This window comes from Leptinotarsa decemlineata, unplaced genomic scaffold, assembly GCF_025532065.1.
Source record: "Leptinotarsa decemlineata unplaced genomic scaffold, Ldec_3_MD MMD2_tig00026358_RagTag_RagTag, whole genome shotgun sequence".
Taxonomy (NCBI): Eukaryota; Metazoa; Arthropoda; class Insecta; order Coleoptera; family Chrysomelidae; genus Leptinotarsa; species Leptinotarsa decemlineata.
The window spans coordinates 11,721,326-11,748,126 of record NW_027412703.1 but is presented as its reverse complement, the minus strand read 5'-3'; the positions used below and the strand labels follow the sequence as shown (position 1 = coordinate 11,748,126).

The 26,801-nt window shown below is 35.9% G+C and overlaps 2 protein-coding genes across 5 annotated transcripts in view; both read left to right on the top strand.

The window, feature by feature from the left end:
- The first annotated feature begins 506 nt into the window (after positions 1 to 506).
- LOC111514764 (uncharacterized) overlaps positions 507 to 26,801 on the top strand; it is a 165,059-nt gene continuing 138,764 nt past the window's right edge. The window contains exons 1-2 of one of the 4 annotated variants that reach the window (XM_074184822.1): positions 507 to 817; positions 880 to 1,042. In XM_074184822.1, coding sequence (XP_074040923.1) covers positions 918 to 1,042 — 125 coding nt within the window. In that variant the 5' untranslated portion in view covers positions 507 to 817; positions 880 to 917. Of the gene's footprint in view, positions 818 to 879; positions 1,043 to 8,388; positions 8,701 to 26,801 lie in introns of those variants that run through there. The other 3 variants (XM_074184817.1, XM_074184819.1, XM_074184818.1) reach the window with 3 other exon arrangements.
- Positions 19,318 to 24,959, top strand: LOC141486524 (uncharacterized). The gene is made up of 2 exons (XM_074184651.1): positions 19,318 to 19,788; positions 20,232 to 24,959. Exon 2 carries the CDS (start codon positions 24,339 to 24,341, stop codon positions 24,957 to 24,959), a length of 621 nt encoding a protein of 206 aa, XP_074040752.1. The 5' UTR covers positions 19,318 to 19,788; positions 20,232 to 24,338.

The window sequence follows — 26,801 nt, the reverse complement described above, 5'->3', positions numbered from 1 at the left end:
TGTCATTTATTGTTCTCATTTTAGATATAAATGTCATGATGAAATGGAAGTTGAAGTTTCTGAGTGATTATTGAGAAACATTGTTTTTGGTTGGTAGAGAATTTTCTATTCCCGATAGTGAAACTTTATGCAATTTATGAAAAGTGTTTTTTGTATTACATACGTGACAAATAATGGAATTTCAATCTAATTTCAAGAAACGTGGCACTTGGCAGTAAGTGAATGAAAAGGGATAGAAAAAAGTGTGGTGATATGGAAAAAGATGTGTTGAATAAAAAATACTTGAATTGCAATCGTTTATTGCTTAAAAAAATGGTAAAATATGGCATCATACAAAATTTGACAGGTTATACCTCGAAAACTAATTGAGCCCGACAAAAAATAAAAATTGTTCCGAATTCCTACCATCACGTAGTATCATCTTAGAAAAAATCGTGAAAATCCGTGAGTATCCCATAAAGTACAATTTTCCCAAATTTGTGTAATCACTTGGCAACGCTGTGCGAGCGGTAAAGTTTGACAACTTTAACATTTGTTTATGTACCTTTGGGTTTATACTCAAAGTAATGAAAGACAAATTACTCTGAGGGTTTATAATAAAAATATTAGTGTTTTTACGAATTATCCAATGTTATTAAACAGCAATAAATAGGTGACTTAAGGTGCAGTTGGTGTGTTGCTACAATTCCCAAAAACCCATTTTTTTACCTAAAAAGAGCATATCTCCAAAAGTTATATTTTCCCCTTGCTATAGTATTTTTTTCATGTTTTCATCTTTGAAGGTTATTGTTTTCGCTACCTTTACCAATTGTATATTGTGAGTACATTTTTAGTAAACTTTTGATTTGCTTATTTTTTATCTGGATTTAATTATTTCAGAGTTGACAGGCATATTTTACTACAAATATTGTCTCAATATGGACCAACTTCCAAATGAAATTCTTATCAAAATATTAGGTTACTTAAGATCTATGGATTTGGTACACTTCTGTCAAGCATATGAACATTTAGAATATTTTTTGAGTGACAAAGGTGTTATTCGGTAAGTAGGATGACTGATTTGGTATTTTTTCATAGCGTGGAAAAATGATTTTTATTAATTTGAATTTGCATATTGAACTTGTTTTCATGTATTTTCAACTGACATATTTTCTTTTGGTAAAATTTTAAACTATTTGTGTTATGTTTGTTGAAGGTGGTTGACAATGTTTCATGGTGCATTTCATTAGTTGGCTTCCATTGTCTAATATCAATTAATTTATGTCATATTAGACAATGGAAGTCCCAACTAATGAAATATTTGTGTTATCTGTTAATTGTCTTTCAAATAGGTACATTTTGTTTGGACATAATATGTTATAATTCTTATGGGGATTTAGCACTTTACTACAGAACTTCAAACTATCTCATTGACTACACACTGCTTTTCAAAACTTTTATGTTAGCACATATTTACAACAGTTACAAGTCTTTCTTCTATAATGAGTTTTGTCCATTATTATGTATAATACAAAAAATAAGTTTTTCAGAGAAAAGTATACAATTAAATTGTACTTTTATATCTTACTCAGGAAAATATGTGTACAGGAAAAATAGTTGTACTTTTCAAACATAATATGAATGATAATTGTCAGTAATTCATTCATTGAGGAATTAACTAAAAACAAGTTGCTGTATCCTAAGAATGACATATGAATTACTTGAGGGAAATATGTGAAATTTTCAAATATACGTTTTTAATAAAAGGAACTATTTAGGTTCTGCAATACTTCATTTCATATATTTTTTGAAATGTTTGGGTAACCTGAAAAAAATATATGGATTTGAGTAAAAATTTGCGTCATCTATTAACCAGAAAATCTCCAGAAGTCTATCATGGAGAAAATCAATTAATATATGGATATGTATCTGAACATAAACCAATAACTACCAATATTCTGGGTGCAAATTGGAGTCCTACCTGATTCTGAAGATTTGTTTCAACTGTGGGACTTGATGTTGTGACTGTATAGTCTAAAGCGGCGGACACAACGGAGCGCCGACCATCGCTCCGACCATAGCATCGCACCATAGCTCCGCTCACCATAAAAAATAAATACACAATTATAAATCTGTGTGGCAATATCGGAGCGCCGACCGTAGCTCCTTGCATAGGACGGAGCTATAGCCTGTACATAGTGCCAGGGTAAAAATCGAGCTTAGTATTTTTTGACCCTCGACCAGAGTACTTTTCATTGAATCGCTGCCGCCGCTACCATGGATAAAGAAAAGCTAAACGGGCTTGTGTTTATTCGCGAGCCTATTTGGAACAAAAGAGAAAAAAATTATCATAACTGCATCCTAAATAAATTGTGGAATGAAATAGCAAATGAGTGTGATGTTCCAGGTAAGTAAAACATTTTTATTTAAATATAACAGTTTATTATTTAGTTCTGTTGCATAAAATGAGTTTTAAAATTTTCTCGTACAAATTTTGCTTCGTCGTTTAACCTTTGTCTGCTAGTGCAACATCTGTCTGAATGGGTTTATCTAAAATTTGCCATTGCGAATAATATACCTACAGTAAAATTGTTGAAGCTTTCGTGGCCAGTGTTTAAACTAAAAGTGTTTCTAGTCGGGATAAAGGCTGTCGTTGAGTAAAATTTTTTCTTTACAGAACGAAGGAATTCCAGTCAATGACGGCCTTTAATCCCGACTAGAAACACTTTTATTTTATACCTACAGTGTCTGCAAAAAGTCTTCATTAAAATATTAATAACTTAGTTAGTTTATTATTTAACTATTAGATAGTTTGCATTTTTAAATACCCATAAAAACTTTTTTTAGTTGCCACTGCAAAAGCAACATCGAAGAGACTGAGACAAACTTTTATACAAAAACTGTCAGAAGAAACATTGAAAAGTTTTGGTGATGCGGCAGATGATGCAAAGGGGAAATGGGCATTTTTTGATTCTCTTTTATTTTTGAAAGACACCTGCACCCCTCGGGCAACGGAAGGAAATTCTTCTATTGCAGATAATGCCAACAATACCTTGTCGGGCGACACCGACGGCAGTAATTTGAGCGACGTCGCCGCCGCAGACGTTGACGATGACGATGGTGATGACAGCTCATCACAACTTACAGTTTCCAAGCCTGCTTTCGATTCCAGACGAGCATCGTCGATGAGTACGTCAACACCGATATTTAAAAAGGCTTAATTCAAAGAATCTTGGGTAAGAGAGATGTACTGGGTGAATCACTAATTCGAGTAGAAGAGGAAAAAATGGAATACCTAAGGAGAAAAGAAGAATATCGACAGAAAAGAGAGAAAATGGCTGAAGCAAATACAAGTAGAAAAGAAATAGATGAAGACGAGTCATTTTTTAATAGCATTTTGCCACATGTAAAAACATTTGATGCAAGTTCCAAAATACAATTTCGAATAAGTGTGCTCCAACTTGTACAGAAATACCTATCACAACACAAGAAAACAATGCACAATCATCTAGTGAACAACACGGAACCTCATTTCACAGGTTTACCATTTCAACAAAATATACTTTCAACATCAAGTCATTATTTTCCACAAAATGAATTCTACAACCCTGGCAACCGAGCAACATACCCAGCAGAGTACAATAATCCTAGATCTAATAATCATTTTGAAAATTAAAATGTTTTCATATATTCGTATCAGAAAAAACGTTTAAAGAAATGTGTAACGTTAAGTTTCATATATTTTTGCTAAAAAAATTTTTAACGCTTTGTTTTACATTATTGTAATAAAAAAAATGTTGTTCAGTATATTTGGGTATATAAATAAATATTTTTTATTAACTTACCTTAAAGTTACCATGAGTCTTTCTTCAGATCCAATTGGTTGACAACGGCGATTCTGGTAATTTTTCTTTAGTTTATCTCTAAATTCGTTTAAAATATAATCGAAAGTTTTTATTTTCATTCTCATGTAGTCAAAAAAACGGACAGTGTCTTTTCTCCATACTACATGCGTTTTTTGTTTAGGGGATGTATTTTCGTATTTAGATATCTTTGATATAGGTAGAATTTTTCAGCACTAGAATTCAGAATAATACCTTCTTCATCTGATGAAGAGGATATCGAGAAATCCATGTTTATGTGACGCTTGTTCATACCAAACTGGTGCAAAAATGCGATGCTCCAAGCGTCGATGTGTGGGTCGGAGCGAGGTGCGATGCTATGGTCGGAGCGATGGTAATTTCAAATTGGGGTGAAAATAATCAGGTTCAATTCAATGATACAAAAACCCAGGTTATTGTTTTCTCCAAAATGATGAATGTCTCCGAACCGGATATAATAATGTCAGGTCAGACAATTCCACTTTCTGCTTCAATAAGTTTGTTGGGGATTAAAATGGACACCAATATGTCTTGGCACAATCATGTCACTGGAATTGCAATTAATTAACAATTAATAAACAAAAGCTTCCAATTTCGCTAAACAACAGATCTAAGAATCAGGTCTCTCGAAAACGAGGATAAATGCTGTATTAGGTATAAACTAAGCGTGGTAATAAAGTGCTAATAAGGTGCTTGCAAGAAATTAAGATGAAAACGACCGCGAATAAGTGAAAAAAAAATTCGAGATACCCGATTTGAGAAAAAAAATTAACAATATTCAATAAAGTCTTGAGATACTCGTAAACTAATACATAGACAATCAAAATAAAGTGCTAATCAAGTGCTCACAAGATGAATAATAGTAAACCTAGATTCCATAATGTCTATGGGGCATTATGGAAAACCACTATGACTGATTGACTTTCTTACAGTATGTTTCTCGATAAGTAAGGGTATGAGATTAAGTGCTAGTTAGGTGCTCATTAGATATTTATAGTAAATCTAGATTCCATAATTCATATGGGGCTCATGAACCCGATAACCACCATGGCCCCGATAACCACCATTAAAAAAAATGTTAACCAGCTATCGCAACCCTACGAAAGATAACCCTCAGAAATCGAAACTTGTGCGAGCTAAGAACTAACGAGGTCTTAACTTTCAACGTGTTATTCCTAACACGGGTTGGACGATAGCAAGTGAAAATTGAGCGTTCAGCCTGAGGCTTGAACCATCAACTCACACATCGGCCGATTGACTGAGTGAACAAAGCATCCACGTCGAACCGCCCGGCTACCGACCGACCGGTCGGTCGTTATCTGTAAACATAAGACTAACTCAGTTATTCACATATTCCACCCAGCTTATAGTCATATTGTTTGTTTTCAATTCTCACTTCAGGAAATTAGTAAAGGATGTACAGGGTGAATAATTTTCAATGACCAATGTTGAAATAACGACGGAAACGGAACACCATTATTAAACCGACTGACTCTTTGATCATTACCAATTGAAAAAAAAGTTGTGTCAGAGAGAACGTTTCATTTTAAAGGCTATTAAAAAAAGTGATATATTTTAATCATTTATAGGGATATTTCAATTAAACTTTTTTTTTCGAGAAATATAAAAAAAAAGAAAATACTAACATAAAATACATTTATTTCCATTTCAATTCCAAAGAAAATATCACCACGAATATCTGAAAGAAAAATATAATGGAAAACATTAAAAATACGAAAAAGAATGAAAATAACAATAAGCAAAGTAAACCTGAAGCCGGGAGAACAATTGTTGGATCCAAACTATTCAAAAATAGATATCAATGAGCTCCGGTAAATTGTATTGATTAACTTGCTCTATTAGCAGCATCAGATATAACATCTGTGAGTCTTGTAGAGGGGTAGTAAATATTTTGCTCATGTCGAGCATGTCCCATGAACCACAAAACACTGCTTATATTCACATATTCACATATATTCACACATACTCTAAGTGCATGCTCACACATGCACACTCAAAGTGCATGCTCACACATGCACTTAGAGTATGAGCTCCAGACTTGCAAGTACAATAACACCTTTGAATTTTTTCATTGTCATCATCTTTTGCCTCGTCGATTTCATTAATGTTATTCAGGCAATATGAAACCCATTTCAAGTTGAAATTCTTCCTCATCCTGTCTTTGAAGTTTATTTTGAATATAAGATGGAGCTAAACGAATTTGATAAACAGCTATCAAAAATTCCCTCAGATAATCTAATGTTTAAATGAGAAAATCTGCCACCAACGTTTGAAGAACGTTAGGTTCTCTCGCTTTCTCCAATAATTTAGAGACAGGACAGCATCAGCTCCTTCCATGTGAATTGGCGGATGATATCTATTAAATATTATACACCCTGCAATTCTGTAAAAATCTCCATGATGTGGAAGATGAGTAATCTGCATGGTCTGTTGGCTGCCAACAGTAATCTGGATTTGAATATAGATTTCAGATGGCCGTTTCTCTTCTAAAACCTATCTTGATTTTGTTACTGGACGAGAATCGTTAGCATCCTCTGTTAAAAGTTGATGTAGGTGAACATTTCTCGAAATTGCTGTTTATTCACAGGCGAGAAAGATTTGAATTCATGATGAGACCATTGACAACATTACGAAGTCCTTGTAAGAATATTTGCAGTTGCGGACCTTTTATGACGTAAGGCCTTTTGATAAAACGTTATCCAAGTGTAAGAGGCTGTAAGATGAATCCATGATCGTTCAAATGCTGTCTTCATGACCTGACACCCTCGGGAATGTAGATGTCTCTTGAAAAAAACACATTTTCTCTGCATTCGGTAGTTATTCGAATAATATTTGCAGCAGCATTGCAAATCAGACATGTCCCATTACGAGTTTGTGTCAAAACATTGAGCTTCAAATATGTTGTATACATTGTTGTATATGTTGTATTGCAATAAGTTCTTTCTGAATAAATCGATCACAAGTGAAGCGTAATCTAGTTGAATCAATTACCTCAGCTGCCGGTCTTTCGAGTTCATCTCATCTTCGAATAGCCACTTCACTTTTAAAAGCAATCTGATCTTCACCTATTAGAACCATTTGCTGTGGAGCTAATCTTCTATCGCAAACAAAACAAGATATAATGTTTCTGAAAGCCATTGCGATCACAGATCAGATAACAATACAATATTCAATTCAAATGAAGTTCGAATGCAGTTAATCAATGAATACACTTCTCAATATCTATCAACTTGACTATAGAATTTTTGAATCTGATCACAGATCAGATAACAATACAATATTCAATTCAAATGACGTTTGAATGCAGTTAATCAATGAATACACTTCTCAATAACTTGACTATAGAATTTTTGAATAAAATTCCATATCCGTAGCCAACTTTTGATTTGTCTTTTTGTAATGACCCATATTGACCAGAGAAGGGATTTTGAATTTGGCGTTAATATTTCAACAGAAAATATTTCTTCAGGTTTGAAGTGGCATTTCTCTAACTTGCAGGAGTTAATGGCGTTCAAGATGCCATTCATTCCCATGAAATTGATAAAATAATTCAAAAATGCTAGTTCTGAAATTCGACACATTCTTCTACTATTTTAGTGACTATTGTTTATGAACTTTGATCCTGTTCAATGAAACACTTTTATCATATCTGAAATAGTAATAAAGGGCGTAGTGACATTCAAAAAAACCTCTATAACATGGAGTTGAAACACATGTTGAGAATCATGTAAATAATTAAGAGATTATTACTGAAATCCATATCAAATGGATTCAATATATATGTACTTTTTCTTCGGAAATCGAAGTTTTCATAGTAGTCGTAGCTTTAAATGGATCACTTGAAATTTCAACACTGAAAAAATATTGTCAAAAATAATTCTTGTATTACTGGTTTTCTCTATTATTACTATTCTATGGGTATTTCCACGGATGTTGTTATTATTATTATTATTAATAATAATTATCCCTCATAAACACTCAGAGCCTTATCGGGGAGACCGGGGCGACTTACTGATTTTTGGTGGCTTATTCACTTGTCAGCTGAGGGGAAACCCGAAAAACCTACAGCTCCACCTCCGGTGGTCGATGTGCACTCCAAGCTAGCACTAGACAGGATTGGCATTTAGACAACTTACAATACATTTGCTTTTCAAAGAAGCATGTGGACGCCTTTCGATTCCAATATTGAGTACTTAAGAAAAAACTTCTCGATCACCGTGTTTGAACCGGGCAAGACCTATTCCGCCCTAAAACCCGGGCATCCTCCCGGCCAAGGCCGCTTCATACGTCCTTGGTAAAAACTTCAAGGACGAATTAAGCGACCTTGCTTTCCTGCAGGAATCATGGACAGAAAATACAGGCCGAGTAACCGGACTAGGGACATGTCTGGTCATCAGGACAGATATTTATGATGCATTGTTTGGAACCTTTGGTGTAGTAATGAATATTACTGGAGTTTTTTCCCAACACCAAATCGTTATTTTTAACGCCTCGACACGTTTCGATCAGGTGTTAAAAATAACGATTTGGTGTTGGGAAAAAACTCCAGTAATATTCAGGAAAGATATTAATTATTTTTTGCTTACAAGCTTCTGCACCCAAGACGTGACAGCCATCCAAATTTTCCTATCAGGCAAGAAGGGTAAGACGAATGTTATCGCCTGCTCCGCCTACTTTCCGAAAGATTCGGATACCGTACCTCCTCTAGCTGTTTGACGACTTATCGACTACAGCAAAAGGAACAAACGTTAAATCGTAATGGAATGTGACGCCATTTCACACCATACAGTATGGGGCAGCACGAATATAAACCATAGAGGTGAGTTACACTTTGATTTTATACTAGGGAAAGGGATGTCTGTAAACAATTAGGGCTCGGAACCAACTTTTGTCACTAATAATAGGCAAGAGGTATTAGAGTTAACCATCAGCTCACATTCTCTGAGCAACAAGATACACCACTGGTCTGTATCTAGTGAACCTTCCTGTTCAGACCATAGATACATTCTTTTCAATATTGAAACAGGTCTAAGACCAGTAGTGGAATATCGTGACTCAAAATTTACTGATTGGAGTGGGTATAAAAATTCCCTCCAGTCATACTTTGAGGACAAATTCATTATTATTCACAGTTGTAATGCTATGGATACAGTAGCGGAGCAATTTCACGAAGCAGTGATCTCATCCTATCATGAGAACTGTCCACTGAGGTTTAAAAGAGATAACCATAACTCTTTTTGGTGGAACGAAACCCTGGAAAAGCAAAGAAAAGAAGTTCGACGATTATTCAATCGAGCTAAACAGCTGGGAACTTTATAAAACTATTCTAACGACATATAACAAGGAAATTAGAAAGGCAGAACGGGAGACTTGGAGGAAGTTCTGTGAGAGTATCTCACAAGAATTCACAAGATTCTCCCTAGAAAGTCGACTGCTGAAATTGGGTCACTTGAACGACCCGATGGAACATTCACGACCTCTAGTAAATAAACGTTAGAGCTTTTGATAGGAAACCACTTTCCTGGAAATCTGACTCTTGATAACAACAGACCTCCCTCATTCGAGGGCGCTAAACGCCCAAAAACGAACGATTGGGAGGTCGTCAAGAAGGTTATCACAGCACCGGCAGTTGAATGGGCTATCAAGTCGTTTCGTGGGTCGGTATGACCCATCGGTATGACCAATCAGCCTTACATCCTTCCTGTTAAAAGGACTTGAGAGGATACTGGACGGACACATCAGGAAGGTGGCATTATATGCATCCCCCCTGAATAACCACCAAGTATGCTTATCAAACCAGCAAATCAACAGATTCAGCATTAAACAACCTTGTAGAAAAAATCTCCCATCCCCATGACAAGGAGATTGCGGTTGCTGTATTTCTTGATATTGAAGGAGCATTTGACAATGCACTACCTAAATTTATAGGATCGTCTCTGGCTAGGAAAGGTATAAAATCGACCATAACTGGCTGGATCTATGCCATACTGCTAAACAGAGTTGCAACTACGCCTCTTCAAGGTTCAGGGTCACCAGGGGCTGCTTTCAAGGTTTCTCCATTAGGAGCGACCCTTCTGTGGTCGCTCCTGATGGATAGTCTGCTTGATGCCCTCGACAAAAGAAAAGTAGATCTGCAGCTTATATAGATGACTTTGTCATCTTGGCAATGTCCACGTCGGGAAGGGTAGCTTGTAATATCCTCCAAAGCACGTTGGACATTGTTCACAGTTGGTGCCTGAGGGAGCAGATGTCTGTCAACCCTAGCAAAACTGTGATAATCCCCTTCACCAGGGGGAGAAAATTGGACGATTTAACGCCACTTTTCCTCAATGGTGAGGTCATTCCATTTGGAACGGAGGTGAAATATCTTGGCATTGTCTTGATAAAAAACTCACTTGGAACGCTCACTTGGAAAAAGTTTTACACAAAGTCAGACTGTCACTATGGACATGTCGAAGGATTTGTGGTAAAACTTGGGGTTTAGGTCCCAAACAAATCCATTGAATTTATGTGATGATTGTGAGACCAATGATCACTTATGGGGCAATTGCCTGGTGGCCATAGGCTTTACAGAAAATGGCCCAGGCGAAGCTCTCTGACTTACAGAGACAGGCTTCTCTGGCCATCAGTGTTGCCATCAGTACCACACCGTCAGCGGCCATGGATATTCTTCTAGATGGACTGCATATAGACTTGTGCACATTGGCAATTGCAATTGCATTGTTGGTTGACACTGGAAGTAACAGCATTCTGGAAATGACCTCTGACTTTATGCCTCCAACTGTCAACTAGGAACTGCCTTATAAAGTACTGTTCCCGAGTAGAGAGGACTGGATCCTCCTGGGGAAGGAAATATTGAGTTTCATAAACTACACCTCACAATTTGATCTCCACAAACTTCATTTGAAAAATATATATCACAACATGTTTCGCTAACACAGAAGCTTTATCAAGCGATTTGAATACTTAAGTAGCTTCTTACACTAATATTTATATACTACAGGTAACCATAATTGAGACTACCTCCAAAAAATTAACTAAACCTCTATCTAAGGTACCTCTTCAATTATGATCACCTGAAGCATATGCAAATCTACACGGGTGTGAAGTTCATCCACAAAGTACACCGAGAAAAAAATATCGCATTCTTATTTTTTCATTTACCGACTCTGCACACCTACCATTTTTCAATATGATAGTTTTCCAGGCCGTCTGAGGGGGTGAACATGGGGTGAAAATATCAAAAAATTTCTTAACATGAAAAATCGACTTTGTACACCTACAAAATTGAGATATGTTATTCCTGATGATCTATTCGGCAGAAAAAAACTTCACGTGATAGTTTTTCAGGCCGTCTGAGGGGGTGAGCATGGGGTGAAAATATCAAAAAATTTCTCAATATGAAATATCGACTCTGTACACCTACAAAATTGAGATATGTTATTCCTGATGATCTATTCGACAAGAAAAGCTTCACTTTATAGTTTTCCAGGCCGTCTGAGGGGGTGAACATGGGGTGGAAAGTTCAAAAATCGTATCTTCGAAAATTGAATGTGTACAGTTTGAGATATGTTATTCCTGACACCCGATTTGACGAGAAAAACTTCACGTCATAGTATTCCAGGCCGTCAGAGGGCGTGAAAATGAAATGGAAACTTGAAAATATATATTCAAAAATTCAGTTTGTACACCTACAACATTGAGATATGTTATTCCTGACACCCGATTTGACGAGAGAAACTTCACGTCAGTTTTCCAGGCCGTCTGAGGGAATGGGATTATTGTGAAAAAAATTCAAAAATCTACCTATCTGGCGGGTTCGAAATACTAGTGAAGTATGTAAACATATTGATAACTCAATCGACTGGGACACTGAATTAATTTTTCATTTTGTTCTTTCGTTTTCATCATATAGAATTTTTTATTGCTTCATACCTTCCACAACAAACCGATTTGTGTGATGTAGGCCTGTTTAATTAAAATATACCATTGTGGCAACGCTGAGAGTCTCTGATTATTCTTTTGCAAGATCACGCAATTTCTTGTTAAATCAATCGGAGTGAACTATTTCAAATTACGAGTATAAATGAATTCCAGTACCAGTGAACATATTTCACCGAAGTACGAAAAAGACATCGCTTGAATCACTGTCATCAGTAACTTGGATTATTTAGGTAAGTACTGCCGTAAAAAATATTATTCACTGAAATATATTGGTCGGTAGCCAGGCGGTTCGATGTGGGTGCTTTGTTCACTCACTCGAATTGACTGTCGTGTTGGTCGGTGGTTTAAGCACTAGTCTGAACGATCAATTTTCACTTGCTATTGTCCAACCCGTGTTAGGAATCACACGTTAAAAGGTAAGACTTCGTTAATCCTTAGCTCGCACAAGTTTCGACTTCTGAGGGTTGTCGTTCGTAGGGGTGCGACAGCTGGTTAACGGAAAACAGATTTTAAAACGGACAGATTGAATAATCTTTGAATTAAGTTCATACCAGTTTAAAAATATTATTCATTATATCTATTATCCATAGATAGTTGGTAAGAAAAATATTTGCCTAGATCCGTGGTGTGGAGTGCAATAGCAGAGAGGTCTTACAAAACGCAAGTAGTTTTATTCTCTATCGGTACCTTTGATGTCGTCGGTACGTATCTTGTACGTTTATACGATGTCTGGCACAGTGTTGCCAAATAGTCTTTGTTTCTGTGATCGAGAATACAAAAATTAATGACAAATTAACTTGTAGGTTGTAGGTGTACACATTCAATTTTCGAACATAAGATTTTTTCAACTTTCCACCCCATGTTCACCCCCTCAGACGGCCTGGAAAACTATAACGTGAAGTTTTTCTTGTCGAATATATCATCAGGAATATGATATCTCAATTTTGTAGGTGTTCAAAGTCGATTTTTTTTGTTACGGTTTTTTCAAATATTTCCACCCTATTTTCACCCCTTCAGACAGTTTAATAAACAAGGACGGTTATTTTTTTTACTAAACCAGTAAATAAGCGTATCATATTGAAAAATGGTAGGTGTGTAGAGTCGGTGAATGAAAAAATAAGAATGCGATATTTTTTTCTCAGTGTACTTCGTGGATAACTTCACACCCGTCATATCTACATCAATAATAATTCTTTCTCGGTTTTCAACTTTATTAATTTCCATTGCTTCCAAATGATTCAGTTTCAATTTCAAACATTCATTTTCTATGTGCAGAATTTCGAACTCTTCGTTGAAGATATGATTTTCTTATAGAAGATGATTTGAATATGTTGAATTTGTTTTCATATTTAGAAAGCTCATATGATGTTCCTGGATCCGATTCCTAAATGTTCTGCCAGTTTGACCAACATATACCTTAGGGCACGTTCCATACTTCAATTTATATACTCCTCATTTATCGAATTTGGATGTTTTATCTTTATTATTTTTAACTAATATTCCCAACGTATTACTTGTTCTATAGACTGGGAGCCCATGACTGAAATTTTGACCCCATTTTTTACCGTCTGCCTTTTTCAGAGGACATATTTCCAGCTACAAGCAACAGTATTAAGCGTTGAACGAATTTTTTTCCCATGTTACATATGCTCAACTCTAGTTTGCATAAAAAAGCTTCTTTGACCACCATTTTACCGTCTGCCATTCATGCGACCGGAAGGATAGGTTACACAACCCACAGATAAAAATAATTGGCAGACGGTTATATGGAGTTCCGGCTAAAATATGAATTTTTTATTTAACAAAAAAAAAAGGTTAACTGAAATCAATTTTTTACCGTCTGTCAAGCACAGCGTAGACTAACAGTAGCATGGAATGAACGAATTTTCACCAGGCAGACGGTTTGCCGGTGTATTAATAATTTATAGGCATTAGTCAATTAACAATTTTTTTACAGTGTCTCTGAACCATTTTTTACCGTGTCTCTTGAATGTAATAAAAGTCCATAATTAAAATGTTCTGCGACATCTGTTGGCATACAAATTGGCAATGTTTCAAGTATAGGCAGACACAAAAAAAAAATAATAACTTTTACCAACATTTTACCGTCTACCATTGTTTTTTTGCAACATATATGATTCATAAGTAGACGAATTGTCAATTGGCAGACGAATTGTCAATTGGCAGACGAATTGACCGTGTTTATACAATTGAAAAAAATATTCTTTCATTTGTTAAAAAAGTAATAACTTTGACCAAAGTTTTACCGTCTGTCATTTTTTCCTTGCAAAATATATTATTATAAAGTAGACTAATTGTCAATTGGCAGACGAATTAACCGTGTTTATACAAGTGAAAAATATTTTTCAATCTGCAAAAAAAAAGTAATAACTTTGACCAACGTTTTACCGTCTGCCAATGTTTCCGTGCAATATATAATTATTGAATAGACGAACTGTCAATTGACAGACGAATAGAACGTGTTTAGACGAGAGTGGTAGACAATTTTTTAAGACACAAGTGTCAATGTTACTTCATAGGAGATTTTCATCAATTTCAGTGGAGAACACCCCTAAAACGATACAACTTCTATTACCACTTTTTTCAGCAGTTGATTTGATGAAGTGGGAATGAATAATGATGACTGTACGAGATTTAGAAATACATAAACAATATTTTTATTACAATATCGACATAAAAACTAAATAACTTTCATCTGATTCAATGGTTTCTTGAGAAATATTCAAATCAACGCTAATATGGCTCGTTATACTGCCTTCTGAATCATCGCAAAACTGAAAGCCAAGAACCCGGCCGATTTATGTGACATTTATGAATCTGCAATTGTTTCCAAAACCAAATTGTGAAGTAACATCGACACTTGAGTCATCACAAATTGTCTACCACTCTCGTCTAAATACGGTCGATTTTTCTGCCAATTGACAGGTTGTCTACTTAATAATTATATATTGCAAGGAAACAACGGCAGACGGTTAAACGTTGGTCAAAGTTATTAGGTTTTTTTTTGCAAATTGAAAAATATTTTTCATTGTATGAACACGGTTAATTTGTCTACCAATTGACAATTAGTTTACTTAATAATAATATATATTGCAAGGAAACAATAGCAGACGGTAAAATGTCGGTAAAAGTTATTAATTTTTTTAACAAATTAAAAAATATTTTTCAGTTGTATAAACACGGTCTATCCGTCTACCATTAATTTTTCTCTGTATTTTTAATACTGAAGTTTATATCTTACCAAGTTTTATACGGTAAAAATGGTTCAGAGACACTGTGAAAAAAGTGTTAAAAACTAATGCCTATAAATTATTATTTAACCGGCAAACCGTCTGCCTTGTGAAAATTCGTTCATTTCTTGCTGTTAGTCTACGCTGTGCTTGGCGGACGGTAAAAAATTGAGTTCAGTTAACTATTTTTTTTGTTAAATAAAAAAATCATGCTTTAGCCAGAACACCATGACACCATCTGCCAATTATTTTTTTGTGGGTTGTGTAAGTTAGCCTTCCAGTTGCATGAATGGCAGACGGTTAAATGTTGGTCAAAGAAGCTTTTTTTTATGCAAACTAGAGTTAATGTTTGAGCATGTGTAACATGGAAAAAAATTCGTTTAACGCATAATACTGTTGCTTGTGGCTGTAAATATGTCCTCTGAAAAAGGCAGACGGTAAAAAATGGGGTCAAAATTTCTGTCACGGGCTCCCGGTCTACTATATGCAATTTTAATATCTCGTTTCCTCAAAAATGAAGCCACTTTTTCCGTTGTTTGTTCAAAATACGTTAAAGCTATATAATTTTGATTATCTTCCTTATCAATAGGAAAAACGTCTCAAATCGCTTTTGCATAGACTTTCTTGGAAAGTATTTTGTTTATTAATTCGGCTTTATACCCATTGTTAACCGCAATTTGCTTGATGGTATTAAGTTCTTTATTGAAATTATCTATTGAAAGAGGAACATTGACCAATCTGTGAATCATGGTATTATAAGCTGCTACTTTGTGTTGATCATGATGGGTAGAATCCTAATGTATAGCAATATCAGTATAGGATAGTTTGTGATAAATTGAAAATTCATGTTTATTGTTCGTTCTACTAATTGTTAAGTCCAAAAAATTGATTGAGTTGTTTGCTTCCACTTCAATAGTGAATCTAATGTTTTCATGAATTTTGTTAATATCGCTATGAAAAGTATCTAATTGTTTCTTAGTACCTGTAAAACGTACCAAAACGTCATCTACATATCTATGCCAATACAAGAAATTCTTAATCAAAGGATGTTTAAAAATCGACTTCTCTAGATTATCCATGAAAATTTCCGCAAGTAAGGGGCTTAATGGATTTTCCATAATTAAACCTTTTGAGGAGGAATAAATATTGTTAACTTGAAAATAACTTTGTTTGAGACATAACGACAGAAGGTCAATAATTTCTCGTTTTGTGACTGGGTTCACTCTATTTTTAACTAATAATTCTATTACTAAAGTAATAGTATCATCAGGAGGTATGCTGGGTAATAGATTCTGCACATTAAAGGATCTTAATTTTGCTTTGTCTGGTATGACTGAATTTTGACTGGAAGTTACAATGGTTCAAGATGATACTGAATAGCCTTTCTGATAATTTCACTGATGGTACAGTGACAAAGGAAACCACTGGTCTAATTGGATAACTCTGTTTGTGCAGTTTTATGAGTGAGTATAATTTTGGAATTTGGGGGTTCATCAATGTTAATTTGAACTTTTCCCTTTCAGTAAAAAGTATGTTTGAATTTTTCAAAAAACCTTCCATTTATTCCTCCTCAAAAGGTTTATTAATGGGAAATCCATTAAGCCCCTTACTTGCGGAAATTCTCATTGATAATCCAGAGAAGTCGATTTTTAAACATCCTTTGATCAGGAATTTCTTGTATTGGCATAGATATGTGGGGGAAACAGTCGTGGCACGGATAGCAAGGGGCTGTCCTCGGGGGGGAGGGGTTTATCCCCTCTGTTATGGAACCTTGTGATGGACGAGCTATTATGTCTTCTGGACCACAATGGGTATAAAGCACTGGGCTATGCAGACGACTTTGTCATCTCAGTTTAGGGTAAATACAATAATGTAGTGGAGGGATGCATGCAGCAGGCCCTGAATATTATAACAAGATGGACAGAAGAAGAAGGGCTTCTTAACATAAGCCCATCTGAATCGAGCATAGTAGCATTCACCAAGAGTACTAAAACGGAGGGTCTCGGACCTCTAAAACTTCGAAGTGAAGAAATACATGTGTCGAGGGAGGTTAAATATCTGGGAGTAATTCTAGATTCCAAACTGACCTGAAACCAACACTTGGACAGGATGAAAAGGAAAGCGGAGGTAGCTTTCCTATGCTAAAACTTGGGGGCTAAAACCAGACATGGTATATTGGCTATACATGATGGTGGTTAAACCCATGATAACATACGCATCTCTGGTCTGGTGGCCAAAGATGAACCAGGCGACCGCTATCAACAAACCAGGCAAGGTGCAAAGACTTGCATGTTTGGGAATGACGGGAGCATTGAGAACTACCCCTACAGCTGCACTCCCGAATCTACCTCCTTTACACTTTGTGATAATGGAGGAGGTCAGGATGGGTCAATTCAGACTGGAAAACTCACCGAACTACAAAAGATCGGACCGAACAGAGATTTCGGAACATGTGGAGGAGCACATATTGAATATGTGCACGGACCACATGACACCGAAGTATACCATTAACAAAAACTTCACGGCCAAAATCATAAGCCGTGAAGAGTGGAAGACCATTAGTCATCCCGAAAACGTTTGGAAAAAACACCTGGTATACAGATGGATCTAAGACCAAACCTGGAACGGGAGCTGGAATATACCGAGCGGATAGAAATTGAAACTACCGTTATCCGCTAGGACTATACAGATCCGGCTTTCAGGCGGAAGTGTATGCTATCTTGCAGTGTGCAAGGCTTATTAAATCGAGACCTCAAAGAAATGAGGGGAACAATATTTTAACAGACAGCAAGAGCGTACTAGGGGCTCTGACAAACCCGAAGGTGACATCAAAACTGGTCTGGGAATGACATCAAAACTGGTCTGGGAATGCCATGAAGAATTGAATGAACTTGCAAACATGAACAAATTAACTTTGTACTGGGTGCCAGGGTATTCAGGAATCACAGGTGATGATAAAGCTGATGAATGCGCTAGACACGGATCATCAACTTCATATATATGTCCTGAACCAGCTCTGGGGGTACCAAAATCATTGGTACGAAACCAGATTAGGAAATGGACCAATAAGAAGCACACTGTACCTGGCAACAAACACAGTAGAACCTTCATTAAGGAACCGTCCGAGAAAAGAACCGAAGAACTACTTCAATACCAGGTTAAGTTGTAAAACAGCCTCGGCTGAACTTCGCCCTTTCATTGATTTTTGTATTTACTCCTTCTTTATAAACAATGAATAAATCCTATGTCAATGAATAAAGCCTATTTATTATTATTTTATTAATTTAGTAGGGATCGGCTCAGAATAATTACAGGGTTACTAACCGGTCACTGTTCGCTTAGAGGACACCTGAATGAAATGGGGCTGTACAACGCAGACCTCAGCTGCAGATTATGCAACGAAGGGATAGAAACAGCTCTACACATCTTATGCGAATGTGAGGCACTGAATCACAGGAGGCAGGCAATATATGGACGTACAAAATTACGTCCACAAGAATATGACGAACATCCAACACGGAACCTGTACAAACTAGTACAGGGAACGAGACTGATGGAATGGGTGTCATGAGAAAATGGGAGAATAAACGCAATAAGAGGCTGGAGACTTGGACTAAATGGACAAGTCAGACAGATCCCAAGGGACCAAAAGAAACCCCTTACTTGCGGAAATTTTCATGGATAATCTAGAGAAGTCGATTTTTAAACATCTTTTGATTAGGAATTTCTTGTATTGGCATAGATATGTGGATGACGTTTTGGTATGTTTTACAAGTACCAAGAGACAATTAGATACTTTTCATAGGGATATTTACAAAATTTATGAAAACATTAAATTCACCATTGAAGTAGAAGCAGTCATCTCAATCAATTTCTTGGACTTAACAATTAGTAGAACGAACAACAAACATGAAAACTCAATTTATCACAATCCGTCCTATACAGATATTACTATACATCCTTATCAACACAAAGCAGCAGCTTATAATAGCATGATTCACAAATTAGTCAATGTTCCTCTTTCAATAAATAATTTCAATAAAGAACTTAATATCATTAAGCAAATTGCGGTTGACAATGGGTTTGAAGCCGAATCAATAAACAAAATACTTTCCAAGAAAGTCTACGCAAAAGCGATTCGGGACGTTTTTCCTGTTGATAAGGTAGATATTCAAAATTATATAGCTTTAACATATTTTGGACAAACAACGTAAAAAGTGGCTTCATTTTTGAGGAAACGAGATATTGAAATTGCATATAGTAAGTAATACGTTGGGAAAGTTAGTTAAAATAATAAAGACAAAACATCCTAATTCGAGAAATTGTTAATTAAAAGTGTGAACGTGTCCTAAGATATATATTGGTCGAACTGGCAGAACATACAGGAATGGAATCCAGGAACATCATATGTCCTATGTAAATAGAAAAACAAATTCAACATATTCAAATCATGTTTTAGAAAAAAATCATATCTTTAACGAAGAGTTCAAAATTTTGCACATAGAAAATAAATGTTTGAAATTGAAACTGTATCATTTGGAAGCAATGGAAATTAATAAACTCTAAAATTCAAACATTCTATTGAATGACCAACTGGATTTGAATAGATCATCATTATTGAACTTGTTTTCTTTGAAACTGAGAAAGAATTATTATTGATGTAGATGTGAGATAATATGCTTCAGGTGATCATAATTGAAGAGGTACCTTAGGTAGAGATTTAGGTAATTTTTGGAGGTAGTCTCAATTATGGTTACCTGTAGTATATAAATATTAGTGATACAGTTACTGTGTTAGAGAAACATATTGTGATATATATTTTTCAAGTAAAGTTTGTGGAGATCAAATCGTGAGGTATAGTTTATGAAATTACTATGAATCTTCATCAAGTAACAGACGAATCAATCAGAAAATAAAAGGAAATATTAAGAGCAGATAGTTGTTGGTTCACAGATGGATCAAAAACACCTTCTGGTGGCAAATTGCCACCAATTGCCAGATTGTCTCTGGTCTGAATTCCTGACCATACTGGCCTGGAAAGCAATGAGGCTACTGACTACCTTGCAAAGGAAGGTGCTGCAAGCAGCTTCATTGGACCAGAAACTGTCATTGGCATCGCTTTAGGCTTCCAAGGCGTTTATTCGCCCTAGAGTAGGGATACACTACGATGTCTAACAGGCCTTCTTACAGGTCACTGTCATTTGAATCATCATATGCAGAGACTCGGACTGTTGGAAGACAGTGTTTTTCGCCTCTATTTGGAAAATGATGAAACAGCAGAACACATACTTTGTGCCTGCCCTGCTGGGGACCGAATTAGATTTTTATAGAGTTTGGCAGAGCCGTACTCTTACTATCTGACCTGAAAGACCACTCACCATACAAACTAATCGGCTTCGTTGAGAAGCTAATCATTTCACATTGTTGAAAGTCTGGAGACCCACTCAGTACCCTCCCTCTATATTTTCTCTCTCTCTCACACTTCTTTGTTCCTCTTGCTCTCGCTCTCATATTTTATCTGTTTTGAACTGAACAACCAAGCATTCAAATTCTTTATCGAGATATTTGTTTCCTGAGAATTGAACTCTTTAAACATTAGAAATCATACAGATTTTTTTTGCTTCACCCGATGTTTCCTGGATATAAAGGAATTTTCCGTTTGTGTGGAAATGAAAAATGTAAAAATAATTTATTATAGATCAAAGTGTTTGAAACATTTTTCAAGGTTAGGCCCATGAACACTATTGATCAGCTTGACTTGAACTTCATTATATAAAAAAGTCAGCAAATAATTACAGGATGCGTTATAAAAAAATCTCCTCTTCATAATTTTTGTCATCACCTAGTGTTTGTATCATACTGTAAATCAATTTCGTTCAAGAAGTGTGTTGAATAGTTCGCGGTCAAATCTCCCTAAAACTCAAAGTATAAAAAAATATACAAAACGTCACCAGAAAAATTGGTTCTTCTTGACTTGACTAGGGTAAGTACACTATACATTGGATAAATCAATTTTGACATATTTAAGTAAGCATATCAGTGTGTTAATTGGTATGGTCACATCTTCACTTCATAGGGTTGATTGAGAATTTCATTTTGAATAATGCTGCACTCACCCTGTATAAAAAGCCGGTAATTCCGGCTTCTCTTGCTTATTTCAAAACTCCATTCTTTTGGGAATTTTTCAAATTCAAAATTGTTGAAAGGTACATCGTTACACAGCATAATGTCAGATGAGCTAAAAACAGAAAAAATACTTTTTTGTACAATTGTCATTTGAAGTGACATTTTTAATCGTTCTCATGAGTATTAAAAGATGCTGTTTACAAAGTAGCGTGTTAAAAATATTTTCAACACTAGTGTTAAAAGTATTTTCAACACGACTTTTTTCGACCAAATAACAATAAACAAAACATAATTATTCAATCTTCAAGGAAGTTTTATTATGAACAATAGATATAGATAGGTAGAATTAAATTCTGTTACAAATGTATCATATACATTAATTACATTTTTGGGAAAGAGAGTTTTTGGCTTTCTACTACTCCATCTTGATACAAAAAAATGTGGAAATCTTCCAAAGAAAGGAAGGAAGTAATCAATTTGAAAATAAGTAACTCTATACATGGATGTGTAGATCATGATCTACACATCCTTGTATCCACATCCACATTTTTTTGTATCAAGATGGAGTAGTAGAAGGCCAAACACTTTCTTTCCCAAACATTAATCACTCTTTAAAATATAACCCCTTCAATTCATTAATTACATTATTATTATTAATATATATGAACATTAATATGAAAAGTACAATTAGAACAACTGCTGATATTAATACCTTGCGATGTTGAAGAGCGTTATATATTTGAATTATCTGAGTTGACAATTTCATGGGCATTAACATTTAATTTTTGACTCTTAACAGAGGACGATGCTGTAACGCTGGAGCTAGCTGATTATCGATGTAACCCTAAGCTACTGTTGTAGACTTCCATCCTCCGTGCTTCTTAATATCCGTTATATTTGCTCCTGATTCTGCTAGCGAAGAAGCAGAAAACATTCTGAAACAGTGACCTGTATATTCCTTTGTTTCCGGGAGGTTCGGAATTCAGATTTTCAATTGTGGAATATCATTGACTTTAGGTCGATAATGGTCACATCTTGCACTGACGAGTGGCTAATGAGCCCGAAACCGGGCTCAAGTGTGCCCGTTCCAAAATTGAGGGTCGACTCTTTCAGTTGTATTGCCAATTGCATATGCAGGAAATTGTCTTTGAAGATTCCTGCACTGACGCCTGTCGGATATAATCCAACGCCCTTCGTGGTATTAGTCAGGGGAGTAGTTGTTTTCTGATAGGCGTCAGTCCATTAAACCTACTGTGTAGGTATATCGAGACTGGCTTGAACGTTTAAAGTTCATTTTGCTTTAGATTTGTTTACTGCCAGTCTTCAAGCATAGCCCACTGACCAATAAGGAAATTATTTAATGTCAATTTAATTACGATGCCCAATAGACTGAAAGAGCTGTATGCCGGTGGCTTTTAAATTGAAGTCAATATGGGAATGATCAAAGAGTACTTATCTATTTATATTTTGATTTTCATGGAATTATTTTCCAGCAGCTTAACTGCATTAACCTTTCTAGATTTCATATAATTTCTAGAAACATGTGGATTCGTTTTCCGATGGCATTTCAGGTTAGCTTTCCAAATTTCTGCTACCGCAGTTGTTGGTTGATTGGTCAAACCACCAACACTGACATAAAAACTTGGCAAGTTGACTTGGGTGTCACACCAATAGGTGGTTCCACTTATGTTTCGCTTGCGTTTACGCAGCTATTTTTATCAAGTACTTTCTTGGTCTTTTCTCATTTTGTCACCAATCGAGGACCGCCTGCCCGGTACTGACGATGCCCAATAAACTGAAACAGCTGAATACCGGTGGCTCTTAAATTGAAATCAATATGGGAATGATCAAAGAGTACTTATCTATTCAGAAGATGCAGAGGAAAATAAACAAGTTCTGGAATTATCTTTCTCTCCCAAATTCGAAAAAACCACCATGAATATATCTGATGCAGTTTCAAGAAATTTAACTTCAAATTTCTCATTCCGTTGGTCCAATGATGGAAAGAATCATTGCATCCGTGATTACTGGAAAGGAAACAGCGGTGGCGAACGTATCACCAACAGCTACAATACAATTAGATCAGTAATACGTTCCTCAGTCAAAACCCTTGGGCTCAACAGGTTGAAAAATATTGGCAACACCTGTTTCATGAACAGTGTAATCCAATGTTTATCCAATACGAGATGGCTACTGGAATATTTGAAAAAAGATGAGTACATGAAAGATATCAATATTAATATTTCTAGTTCGGGGGGTGCTTTAATCAAAGCTTTTGCAGAAGTTATCAAGGAATTGTGGTCAGAAAATTCATCTGATAGAGCAGTGAACACAGTCTCCTTAAAAAGTCAGATTTAGAGTTTTGCCCCTCGATTCATGGGTCATGCGCATCAAGACGCCCAGGAGTTCCTTCGTTATCTTTTAGAATGTTTACATGATGACGTTAATAGAATTATTGAGAAACCTAAACCGACCTTAACGGAGATTAACGAAAAATTGAGCGACAGCGAAAAAGAACAAAAGTCATGGCTGATTTATTTAAGTAAATATAACTCTAAGATTGTAGATAATTTTGTTGGTCAATTAAAATCCACGATGAAGTGCACACATTGTGGACACTCATCTGTAACCTTCGATCCTTTCTGGGATTTGTCACTCCCCATACCAGAAATAACTAACCAATTGAGTTTATCACAGTAGTAGGAGATTTGAGCCGGTTCTAGGCCTCTCCCCACCACTATGACGTCACGTGGGATAAATGACCCTCCCCCCACCACTCTGACGTCACGTGGGGTGAATGGCCTAGACCGACTCATGCCTCCCCCCACCACTATGACGCCATTAACGACGTAATGGTATAATTAGGGTGACCTTGAACGACATGTCCGACTCATACCTCCCCCCACCACTATGACGTCACGTGGGGTGAATAACCTAACCCCCACCCTTCAACCCCCCACCACTGGACACCCCCACCACTGGACCATGATCTCACACCCTCACCACTCGACCATTGGTGGGGTACCACCTCTACAACCAAATAAAAACATTTGAATAGTCTCATCATTCTAAACTTGACTTACTGTCCAGTGGTGTTAATAGTAGTTTCAAGTTTTTACTCAAATAATTATCAAAAATGAATTCTAAAAAAATCAATGAAGTTTTGACGAGATTGTCACTCGAAGACGAGAATAATTGGTTTTCGGATGAAGAGGGGGAAGTTCCCAACAACATCATCGAAGGAGAGGATGGCATCATCGAAGTAGAGGACGACTTCATCGAAGTAGTTGATGATGTTATTGTAGAAGAAGAAGAGGGTGAAGCCATGGTGGTCGCTAGGGGGCTGGAGGATGTAGGCGCCGAAAACCTACAAGAGATGGATCCTGAAGATATTCAAGATGAGGGTATCGATGATGATCCGGCGACTGACAATGGTAACGTCGTCTTAGGTAGCAAGTGGATGAATGTAAGTGATACGGTGGAAGATCGTTTTGATCTGTATTGCGTGACAGACTCACACGTTCGGATACGAACAATTAACAACACCGTCCACATGTTATGTTGGTGCTGCTTTAGATTCTACTCACATAGAAATGATAATGGGGGTGATTACGAGCATGTCGACCTCCATTATACGATATCAATGATGGGATTGACGCATACGTGGTGTGAAGCGTGTGAGAGGCCTTTAACAAACTTTCGAAGGTTAGATGCTTGCATCATTTGTAATAATGCCCCTTCACTTTTATTAGAGTGAATATTTTTTTTCAACTTTATTATTGTTATAATAAATATTATCGTTCTCATTATGTTGTTATTACTTTGATAGCCAATTTTTGATAGGAAAAGAAAAGTTTTTCTCGAAGAAATATTATTAACACAAATAATGGATAATCTAAATAATGAATATTTTAATTTTATACTGGTTTTTATTGGCTATATAACCTTCCACAATATAAAAAAAAATCAATAGAGAATCTTCTTTTTTTCCATGAAATTCCTACATACTCATCTAAGTCCCGAAGACTGGACTCATATTTTTCTATAAACGCAGTTATCTCACACAATAAAGGACAAAATGAAAAGTTCACCCTGAAAAGTTATTACATAATATAAATTACTGAAAAGTCCAATTAGTCAGTAACTTATCGTATTCATAAATTTTGCAAACAAAATTGAAAAATGAATATTATTATTTAGCTGACTTGTGTCGAAAGAAATTGACAAATATATGAATTCTGAGGTGAGATTTGAATAGCAAAAAATAGGTTTTGAAAATGGAAAATAACTGTTTTCCGAAACGTTAGCCATTGAAAACGAAAAATAACTGTTTTTCGAAACGTTAACCACTCAAGAAATCTAAGTATTAATATTAAAGTTTTCAATTTTGTGGGCAAAATTTATGGATACAAGTTGCTGACTAATTGGACTTTCCAGTAGTTTATATTATGTAGTAACTTTTCGAGGTGAACTTTTCAGTTTACCCTTTACTACACAGCAGATTCTCTATTGATTTATCTTACCCAGTATAAAAATATTCTGAGTCACCAATCTCAATAGGAAGTTATTCTTTTTTAAACTCACATATCATTGTTTTATTAAGGAATGGTTATCGGTACTGATAAAAGAATATAATATGAGTTATAACATTTTATTGTCATTTTTTATTTCATGAAATTTCTACATAATTCATCTAAGTCCCGAAGACTGGACTCATATTTTTCAATTAACAATTATCTCACGTTGCAGATCACTTTCTCTTTTAATTTCCGCTTCAACGAGAGATAATTGCTCTTTCATCATCGCCCGTCTATCAAATGCTATTCTCTCTTTCGCCATAGATTCATCGAAGCGCCGACGCGCCGCAGAAACTGTTTCTTTCAAACCATTCGCATTCCCGATTACGGTTTGTGACACTGGATGCATGGAAGTTGAAGGTGATGGATTTTTAACCTTTGGAGGTGATTGTAATTGGGGCGCTGTACCCTCGTTCCAAATTTTTCTAGGTGGTTACTCCGTATTCTTTTTACGTTTTCACCACCCCTTTTTCCTTGAACTCTCATCCTCATCATCTGAGCTAATTTCGATAATCTCTGATGGGGGTAGCACAACCTTCGAATATCCATCATCCAAGTCCAGTACCAAATCTAACAAGGCTGGAGTTGGAATTGGCGGTGCTATTGTGGAATGCAACTGCGATTCCACATCGTCATTCAATAACCGGTTTGGATTGAAATATTTGAGGAAGGACCTTATATTAGTAAATTGTGGGGCCGTAGCTTCCTGGATGATTATATTCTGGTGAACAATCACCCGCCTATGGTCTACTTCATCCAACTGCCGCTGATTCTTTGAGGTTGATAGGGCTGGTGATGTATTCTTCGATACAGACATGTTTCTGAAAATAAGTTAGAAAGTATTAGAAAAAAGAAAGGAAGCAATCAATTTCAATAAAGTAACTACACGCAAAGAAGTAGGTTTTACACACAAATTGGCTGAAAAAGGAAACTGTCTATAAAAAATTATATTTTATAAAAAAAACACTTTTTCTTTGAGTAATTCTATGCAATGAAGTAACTTTCACACGCAAATTTAATGA